The following is a 10,774-nucleotide window of genomic DNA, read 5'->3' on the forward strand; positions in this document are numbered from 1 at the left end:
CCTCGATAAAAAAAAAAAGAGAGAAAAAAGGGTGAGGAGTGGCTGAGCAGTCACCCCCCACCTGTTGTGGGAATGCAGCCACCCGTCTATTGTAAGAGACTGTGGCCATATAGTGGCTAGTGAAATTGATGATGGAATGATTATGGGTAGGATAGAAATGACTTATTTGGAGATAGTCAATTTCCAAAGAAAGAAGAAAAACTTGTGATAGTTCTCATAATGGCTCGTACAACAAATTTGTAGGTTTATATACAATCGACAATTCCTTTTGTCGAAACAAGTAAATTGGGTCTAAACAAAACAAGGAAAATAGACCTACAATTACAACTAATGATAATGGACTTGCAACTCGGTCCAATGGATTGACTCGAGTGGTAGTCACTTGATTCTAATGCCTCCTTATGAAACATTAGGTATAATGTTCGACCCCCTTTAAGTGTAAACAATTTCTTCGGGCCACACTCGTGGGCAAAAGCTTGAACTTTACTTAACGTGTGGAGGGAGCATTTTGCATGATGTCTTTGGAATCTAGTCGGGGTAAAGCACTGGATACCCGGTTATCATAAAAAAAATAAATAATAAAATAATAAAAAAAAACTATTCAGGCTCACACTGACCATATGGGCCAACACCGAAATGGTCTTTTATCGAGTGTGCACCCATGGTCCATGGTAACAGTCTGGTGTTTGGCCATTGTTGATTGATTAGAGAAGTTCTCACTCTATGCAGCTCTATTGTGGCCATAGGATTGAGCTCAGAGGTCCTTAATTTCTTTGTGGGTTGTTAGCTTGTACAGTAATATGCAGCACAGGAGGGAAAAGAAGTTGGGGGATCCATAAATAAAATTATATATTACACGAGTTAATTTAATGGATAATTTTGTAAGATGTTAATTATCCCACAGTTGCAGAGAGTGAGAGGGTGTATTTGTGTTTGAGGTAAGCCTTGATGAAGGGCTCCAATTCACCGTCCATTACAGAAGCAATATCCGATGTCTCAAATCCTGTCCGTACATCTTTGACAAGTTTGTACGGATGAAATACATAGTTTCGTATTTGCTGGCCCCACTCAGCCTTCACTGCATCTCCTCGTATTTGCTTGATTTCAGATGCCCTTTGCTCCTCAGCTATGACCAGCAACTTGGCCTTCAACCTGCTAAGACCCTTTATCTTGTTTGCTAGTTGGGACCTCTCTTCTGCATTTGTAGTTGACAGTCCATTCAAATATTTGACAAAAACACTCGAGGCAGCCCCGAGCACATTACTTAAGTGCACGATAAAATACAAGAGAAAACACCTAGCCTAACTAGGAGCATAATAAAGAACAAAGAAATCATACAAACGAAATATAAAATCAAGGTTGTCAAGAAAACCTGTGCAGCGAATGGTGACACCGGTGGGGATGTGAGTAATCCGGACAGCAGTTTCGACCTTGTTTACATTCTGGCCTCCTTTTCCACCTGCCCTAGAAAAACTGATCTCCAGGTCCTCCTCAGGTATTTCAACATTCATCGAGTCTTCACGAAGAAAAGGCATTACTTCAATGCCAGAGAAGCTTGTCTGCATATAATTTCGGATTAAAACCATACAGTAGGAAATATATGGTAATCTCCCTTAAGATAGAGAGATAACATTCTCATTTCACCCAGAATCTGTGGTTATTAGTCTGTCAACATTTCATCTTAGGGAAATTACCATATTCCCATTATTAATAATAAGATGTTCCGCAGATCTTTTTCCAATTTCAAGGAATTCAAATTATATATTAAAACTAATTCAAGTTTAGTTTAGATAACATTTCCAGACCAAACTGATAAGGCTTTTTAATATCAACAATCCACATCATTTGCTACACTTCCCCACCCCCCCACCCCCCAAAAAAAAGAAAGAAAGAAAGACGAAAGTTCTAAAGATATGTAACAATAAATATATAGACAAGATTGGAGGTTAGATTAGGTTGCTCGGTAATTACATTGCACAACTCTGAATAAGACTGGAGCAGTCTAAACCCTAGTAACAACCTAGGTATTCAATATCAGCTTTGTATCAACAAAAGCATTCCAGTTCCCGAACATTATGCACAGCAGAATGACTTGGACTGAACCAAAACTAACAGCACTGACGGAAAATTTTCTTTCCCGGGCTTTTAGGAGAGCATTTATAAAAGAGAAGTGTTATACACAACACCTTTATCCCACTTTTATCCCAATATGTTGATGTGGCAGGGTGTAGTAGCCCTTGTACAATAAAAAAATCAATGCCAACTAAACCTTGCCATGTCAGAATAGTAGAATAAAGGTGTGGTGTATAGCATCATTCTTTCCGAAAGGGTCTCCAAAAATGTTATTAGGCTTCCCTGGGATCTTTTCAGGGGCAATTTCCTCTTCTTTTTTAAGCTTTTTCTCACCCCCTTTATCTTGGTCATAAAGCAGGACTAACCAATTATAATTCACTCCATAGATCTGACTAGGTAACATCTACCAAGACAAATCATGGCAGGGTAGGACATAAAGTACACGTCTTTACTTTTTTGTGGGCCAAAAAAAACAGTGTAATTATTTAATTTTTCTCCAATTGAAAGTAGCAATAATTGTATCTGTATCTAATTGCAATTCAATTGTTTTTTTCTGATAAGCAAAGAAATCATTTTTGAGAGTGACCCCCCCAAACACACAAAAAAAAAAAAGAACAAGCATAAATTTTTATACTTAATTACAGACTGGAACAAAATACAGATTAGACAGATATAATTATAAACATTGTGGTCATGTACATCTTCCAATAATATATGTCCAAAAACATTGACAGTAATCATGGCAACAGCCATGCAAATCATTTAACGATAATTTCCAATACTTACATTTACCTAGAAGGATTATAATTACCTGGCGAAGACCTTTGGAATTAAAAGGAGATTGTCGCACAATGCGGTGTGTTCCTTTCTCCCCAGACAAATAACCATAAGCATAACGACCTTCAACTTCAATAGTGGCTGACTTAATCCCAGCTTCCTCTCCTAAGGATTTCTCAACCACTCTTGTTTTGTATTTCTGTTTTTCTGCCCATCTCACATACATCCTAAGAAGCATGTCAGCCCAATCCTGCACTGAAAATGATCAAAAACTTTTACACAAAAATTTTTCAGTTCAGCTTCAAGGATTCAAATTGCATGCGTAGGTAATTGCGATAGAAATGCAAACTAAAGAATATATTTTACATGAAAGAAATTTCCTTATAATTAAATCCATTGTCTAAATTATTTAGAATGAATAGCATTTTTCTATTAATTAAAGACGCACCAAGAGGATCTTGAACCCACGAGCTCACCTTCGATCCCATTCTCATGGGAACAACCTTCCATGGAATATACAAGTGGCAAACCCATTATTTTAGAAGTCTACGCCTTTATCACTTTAGAGGACTAACAGATTTGAAAATCCTGGCTATTCTGGCCATCTGACTATGGGCATAAAGGGCTTGCCTACTTTCAATAATATTGTGGACCGTAACCAATCTATGGACTACTTCGATAAGATTTTCCTCTTGATGCTATAGACATTGGCATTAGAAATTTAGAAGGAGAACAATGAAGGTAAGTAGACTAGATGTCACTTCTACAGCGCATATGGTTACGATCAAGTATGCGATCGGCTTTTAGTGTTGCAGCAGTGATTTCAGATCAGGTCAACTATTAAGAACTACAATAAGAGAAACTGGATGGTTAAAACTTAAATGAGACATTAAATGGTGAGATTGTCAAATGATTTTGGCTTTTAAGTACATTTCAATATTAATGGTGTTAGTGTGATCCTTTCTAAGGGAACCCTGAATTTACTTAGATTAAAATTTTGTGGTGTTTCTTCTTTCTATGGGTTTTAAAAAATCTAAATCCTGAATGTCCTTTCAGACACTAAGGATATACAAGTGTCCCTATTCTAGAAGGTGGTGAAGTGTCCCTATGAGTTCTCCTATGGTATGGCATCCATATTCCAGAATATTATATTTGTTCCTGTAGAGATCAATGAATTGTGAGGGCCAGAAATATAGATCTTTATTTATTTATTTTTTATGACGGGAAACCTCGACAAGGCAGGGCCCGTCGGACCCACCCCTGCAGAATAAACTTCGGATCCGTACACCGAACCCTCGGAAGTTTTCCTACACGGATCAGGGTAAATCGCTAGCTTTTACACTAGGGGGTGTGGCCCCAAGGGAGAGTTTGTACCTAGCAAGTCTCAAACTTGGGATCTATGGGGTGATACTCTCTAAGACCACAAGCCTCAACCACTAGGCCAACCCCTTGGGGTTATATAAATATAGATCCTGAGCTACTCTTTTGTGAAATACACTACTCTTAACACAGTATCAGACTTTAGGGGAAAAAGAGAGAGAGAGAGAGAGAAGTCTTGTATCCCCCTATTTTGCCATTTTTTCATTGTTTTCTTTCTTTCCATTTTTAACAATGTGGAGGTCGATGCCACTGCCATCAAGCTCATCAATAAGGTGGTCACTGGCTGTGAGTCATGGGCAAAAGAGAAAAAAAAAAAAAAATCTATTCGGCATTGGTGGTCGCCAATGGTTTTCTTGTGGTGTAGTGCTGTAAATGCAGAGTTTTTCAGGCAAATCTCAACCAGAGTTGATGTTTTCCAACGAGTATCAACCGGTGTTAATATTTTCCAGCAAGTTTTCGATTGGTATTGGTGTTTCCAACTTATTTGATTGTATTTTCAGCCTATAGACGAGCGTTTACAAAGTCTTTGTGTCAATAAGAATTCATTTGTCCCAAGCTGGAGCTTTTTATATATATGAGTAATCGAAATATCATTAAAAATGAAAAGCGCTACTCAGGCATACATGGAGTATACAGGAGAAACACCTAGTTAAGAGGAAAAAAAAGAACAAGAAAATTATGAAAACTAAGCTCCCTGAACAAAAGAAAATATCCAAATATAAAGTTTAAAAAATAAAAAGCCTCAAGTTCTACCAATGTCCTCTCATGGTTTTCAAAACTTCTATCATTTCTTTTCCTCCAAAGACACCAAAAAAGGGAGGTGTCCCTCTTCTAGCTCCAGTATGAAGGGGAGTGTTAGAAAGAAAAGGACAAGTGTCCCTATTCTAGAAGGTGGTGAAGTGTCCCTATGAGTTGTCCTATGGTGAGAAGATATCCATATTCCAAAATATTGTATATGTTCTTATATATAGTAATGGATTGCAAAGGCCAAAAATATAGATCCTGAACTTCTCTTTTGTAAAATACACTACTCTTAGCAGTTAGGAATGTAGTACTTTTAGTGATTAGGTTTTATGTGATTTTATCCCTTTAGTGAGAATAGGGAATATGAGTACCAAATGTAAAGGCCTCTTGGCCCTCACATTGATTAATTATATTTCTTCCAATCTCTCTTTCACCTTGTGGATTCTAAGTTTTTCCCTAGTGAGTACTAAAGGCCCTAGGGGATTATTAGGATTCAGGCAGCTGTAGGCATTTTCTATCGCTTCCCACCGTCCTCCATGATAACTGGACTAAGGAAAACAAATGTGTTACCTTTGTACATAAAACAACTATTACCTGTGCATCAGTACCTCCAGCACCAGCTGTGATAGAGATAACAGCACCTTCTTTGTCATAAGGACCAGAAAGAAGTTGTGTCAACTCAAATCGATCCAATGCCTTGTTCAATTCCTTAATGAGACTTGCAGCCTCTTCAAGTAGTCCAGTATCTATGGAGTCCATTTCTTCAGTTAGCTTAACTATCGTTTCTGCATCTTCGACCTGCATACAATTTATCATGGTCAAAATTTACTACTAAATTTGGAGGCAAAAAATGTAGATCTTAGAAGTTTAGCTACACACCAAAAACCCATGCATGAAACATGAATAGTTAAATTGGCCATGTGTCGAGTGCTTCTCCAAAGTAGAGTAGCACTTATTTTTCTTTTTTCAGCCAACATGGCCAATCATTAGTTCAACCTCAAATGCAGATACCAAAAGGACACTCTTCCCAGAATCCAACTAAGTTGGCACCTTATTCGTCTAATCAGAATCTGAGTTTTACGCTGAAGATGTGGCCTGACCAGGTTGTTCAACTCAGTAGAGTAATTCTAGAAGTCACTCTCGTGTCCCTCTCCAATAACGATTTTAGAAGCCACTTCATTTTTAGAGTGACACAAGAATGACTTCTAGCATTACTAACCAGAATCTGAGTTTTACACTGAAGATGTGACCTGACCAGGTTGTTCAACTCAGTAGAGTAATTCTAGAAGTCACTCTCGTGTCCCTCTCCAATGGTGATTTTAGAAGCTACTTCATTTTTAGAGTGACACAACAGTGATTTCTAGCATTACTCAACTCAGTATGACCCAGGAAAACACAATTTGGATAGAGTATTGCTATCAAAAATCCAGTCTTCGTTTTTCCAGACCACGTTGTTATAATGCCCTCCCACTTCACTCCCAGAAATCCAAACTGAACAGCTTTGGCAACTCTAATCAAGAGTCCCAAAACAGACAAGCAGATTGTTTCATAACCTCCACGAAGGGATGAACCTAGAGAGTACTCACTTATTTCAGCTCTACAAGACCAATAATATCTAGGTCTGACACCTAACATTTCTTGTTGATTGTGCTGGACTTGGATTAAGAAACAGAAATATATATACCAAACCATCTCCGCAGTAAGACAATATGCCTCAACCTAGAACACCAAAGTTAAGTAAAAGAAAGTATTTATCAAAAATTTACAAAGAAAAAAAAAAACTTCAACAACACAATTGGCTAATCAAGTGTCCCTCTCTTCATATCTGCTTTAAGTATTTTGAGGGGCTTCAAGACAAAAATAACCAACATACTGATAAGCGCCAATTTCACATTCATGGATTCCTACAGAAAGGAGACCAATAGGCCTCAGTATACCACCAAGATATGGAGTTCCAGCATTGTTGGCATTCTTAACCATTGCAACAATATACAAATTAAGATACACCCAAAGAAGAGGAAATGTTTGCAAGTGAATGACCAATACTTTTATCTAAAAGCATTAATGGTGCTTCTAGATGAAATTATCTAATTGTAACGCCGATATCAACCTACATTCTAGTAACTAACTTCTTCATAAAAGTACAAATTTCTACACATGAATTTTTTTTTTTTTTTTTTTTTCTTCAAAATTTGAATAAGATACATAATAATTCAAATTTGAAAAGTTACTTATAAAAAAATATTGAAAAGTCAGTGCTGAAGAACTGAAATCAAATGACAATTGGAGAAGTAAATAAAATTATTTTTAATAAATAAGTGCCATACTGAAATAGCACACAAACACAAACACACACATATACATATATCATGCTTCATGCTCAGTCTATTATCTTTAAAGCAACTGCAACAAAATCCTAGACCGAAATTAATAGGAAACTTATGAACCTGGGTTTTGAGCTCGGAAAGCAATTTTATCTTATCTTTGACATCAGTTAGGGCCACAAGGATTTCTTGAGCTTTATCTCGATCATCCCAAAAAGAACTATCAGCTGCTTTCAACTCCAAATCTGCAAGTTCTTGTTTTAATTGCTGCAGACCAGAAGAAGCTCTGATCTCTTCAACACGTCCTGAAGTAGTCTCTACATCCCTCCTCAAGGAATAAAAATCTGCCAGCAAAACAAGAGCAGCTATAATATTGTTACTAGTTAATCTAAAAGCCCACTTCACCAGGGGTTTTAACGAAGCAGTAAATAACATTGTCTTTTAAGGGTAATAAAATGCGCTAAACGTCTGAAGAGTCTTTATAATAATTGTTCTAAATCATGCTTGACATCAATCAATCCAGAATTATTAAATTTTTGTAGTTGTTGAATGTTAAAGTAATGATTAAGTGATTAAATTTATCTCTTTCTATTAACTTAAGCTTTTGGAACAACTGATAATTTAATATGGTATCAGAGTCAAAGGTCATGTTATCGAATCTTGACTCCGTCAATTCACCCCATTTAAATTAAATATTTCACATGTTGGGCCTCACCTATTAAAAGGGAGTTTGAGCCTACACGTGAGGGGGAGTATTAAAGTAATGATTAAGTGATTAAATTTATTTCTTCCTATTAGCTTAAGCTTTTGGGACAATTGGTAATTTAACATTGAAAATGCTATATCAAATAGAGCACAATTTTTAGTCCCAAAATCTATTGATGAACATGTCCAAGAAGTTAGAAAAAAAGAGGGAGCTATGTCAAGTAATTGTAGAAGTCACATAAAAAGCCAAGGGTTATGCTTACACCAACTAGTAAGTGAATGAAATTAGGGAAATCCAAACAAAGAATTTCAAATCGTTAACTTATATTTGAGGCACACGAGTGTGCATCAAGGTGGCTTTACCAATAATTCATATTTCACAAAAAATTAAAGGACTTCTTTATAAGCCAATGGCATTTGGGTTGGCAATGAAGACCTTAGATTCAACATGGAAACCTTTATCTTGTGTACAAATCAGTCACCGAGCTTAATTTACATGAGATTACTGTTTGATCTTCAATGCCAAAGGGCATAATAATCATTTGAATACTTAAGCCAGGACAGTCTAAATGTATCTTACTTTAGAAAATATTCCTTTATCTTTCACAATTATATTGTTAACAAACCAATAAGCCCTCAATAAAAGAATTATAAATATAACAGGACTAGGAGTATTTTTAGACATGTTATTGATTCACTATTCGCAGTTCAACTTTTAGTGCTCCAATGAAAGCAAAATTATGTTTGGACGAAACAGCAAGTCCTGTCCGAGAAATGAAAATTAATACCCAGTTTATGCACTGTCAAATTGAAGAGTGACAGTAGAGGTATAGTAGTCCATCTGGCAAACATAAACTGAAAGATGAATATACAATCAAATCATTATACTAATGAGAAATGATTGGTGTCAATATTTTGCCCATATTTCTTTCATATTATCTTACAAATCAACCATTAGATTTGTGAACTTATGTGAACTCTACATAAGTCAATGGTGAACCCCACAAATCTAATGGTTGATCTATTGAATTTGTAGGAGAATATGAAAAAAATATAAGCAAAATATTGACGCCAATCATTTCTCCTATACTAACAACTAACCTTGCATTGCCCATTCTCTTGCATCAGCATCAACCCCAACATTCGATTGGCTCTCTGGTGTCGCAAATAAAACTAAGGCAAATCCAAATAACAGATGAATGAGTGAATCAAAGACATTCTGAAACTCATTCTCAAAGAACACAACAATTGGAATAAAAAAAAGAAGAAAAAAGAATACACATTAGATAGAAAAGTATCAGATTTCAAATGAGAACACAATCATCAAACCTCATACAACCTTCACAATCAAAATCTTATTTAAAGATTAAAGAAATGAACGCTAAAGAAAAAGGATAAAATTTGAAGTTTTCAATCATTTATCAACAAAAAATAAGTTTATGAAAAAAAAAAAAAAAAAAAAAGAAACCGGAGAAAAAGAAAAGAAAAGAAAAGACAGAATCCCATTGATATGCTGTAGGAACAACATGAAACCCATGAAGCTCTGGCAGAGATATTTAAGAGAATCTTTACCTCTCACTCTCACACATAAACAGTACAAAATAGGATAACCCCATAATGGTTTCAGAAGAATTGTACGAAACCCACAAAGAAGTTGCTGAAAAGTTGACACACACAAAATGGACTTAGAATTCACATACCATAAGGAGAAAGGCGAGAAGGGGTACAGAGATTGGTGGAGAAAGCGAAGTTGGTGGAATAAGCAAGAGTGGGTCTATTTGGAGGCAGCTGTAGAGGTAGTGGTAGTGGTAGTGGTAGTTTATAGTTTGAGAGTTTGGGGGATACGAGCGTGATCGAGCTGCACAGTAGAGACTCCATGAGAATGCTTCTCAAGGACACATTCTGTTGGCCTTATCCAACCCCTTCCTTCAATTTACTTAATAAAATAATTTTATTTTTTTTTTATTTTTTTTTAAATCTGTAAAGCTTGAGGAAAATTCTTCAAAAGTGAAGGCCCAATTCAACTCGTTTGGCAAATTTATTTCTATTTTTGTTTTTAAAAATTATTTTCGAGAAAGAATAAAAAATAAAAAAAGGCTTTTGACAAATTGTTTCTGATAACATTTTCTAAAAAATTGCAACACCCCCATTTCATTAATACCAAAAAATAAGCTAAATTACTCAAAACCAATCAAAATGGTATATATATACCCGAGTGGAACCAACAAAACATATTAGAGAAAAAGAAATTACTATGGAAGTGAGGCAAGTAGGGCTGTAAATGAGCATCACTACTCATAAACAAACTCAGGCTCAGCTCGATTGTTAAACGGGATGTTTGTGAACACAAAATTAGGCTTGATTATTAAATAATACATACTTGTATGAACTCGACGTGACTTGTATGTATTTATTAATAAAAATATAATAACAATAGTTATTAAAAATTTAATAAAAATATGTAAATATCAATAAAAATATCTTATATATAATATTAGTTATTAAGTAACAATAGTTCTGCATTAGAAAGTGCCTCAAATCTTGACACGTGTCCTGAATCATGAGTTTTAACCACTTAACCGGGAGTGTTTAATGCGTTTAAGGGAAAGATTTCTTTTACAACTTTGAAAACATTTTTCGTATATGTTATGATTTTTTATTTTATTTTTTGAAATGGTTTTGTGTCTTATGTTACTTTTGTGTCGTGCGTTTGGATATTTTGATTTGTTTTTGTGCTACAGACTTTAAAACCATGCAAATTTTGTGCCCTG

The 10,774-nt window shown here is 35.6% G+C and overlaps 1 protein-coding gene across 1 annotated transcript; it reads right to left on the reverse strand.

Moving 5' to 3' along the window:
• Window positions 1-815: 815 nt before the first annotated feature.
• On the reverse strand, window positions 816-9,918 carry HCF109 (high chlorophyll fluorescent 109). The gene is made up of 7 exons (XM_088512140.1): window positions 9,704-9,918; window positions 9,105-9,176; window positions 7,422-7,642; window positions 5,569-5,772; window positions 2,885-3,100; window positions 1,373-1,559; window positions 816-1,195 (listed from the first exon to the last, which is right to left on the reverse strand). Exons 1-7 carry the CDS (start codon window positions 9,879-9,881, stop codon window positions 894-896), a joined length of 1,380 nt encoding a protein of 459 aa, XP_088368266.1. The 5' UTR covers window positions 9,882-9,918; the 3' UTR covers window positions 816-893.
• Window positions 9,919-10,774: the final 856 nt, after the last annotated feature.

This window comes from Corylus avellana, chromosome 1, assembly GCF_965113065.1.
Source record: "Corylus avellana chromosome 1, dhCorAvel1.hap1.2, whole genome shotgun sequence".
In the NCBI taxonomy this organism is placed as follows: domain Eukaryota; kingdom Viridiplantae; phylum Streptophyta; class Magnoliopsida; order Fagales; family Betulaceae; genus Corylus; species Corylus avellana.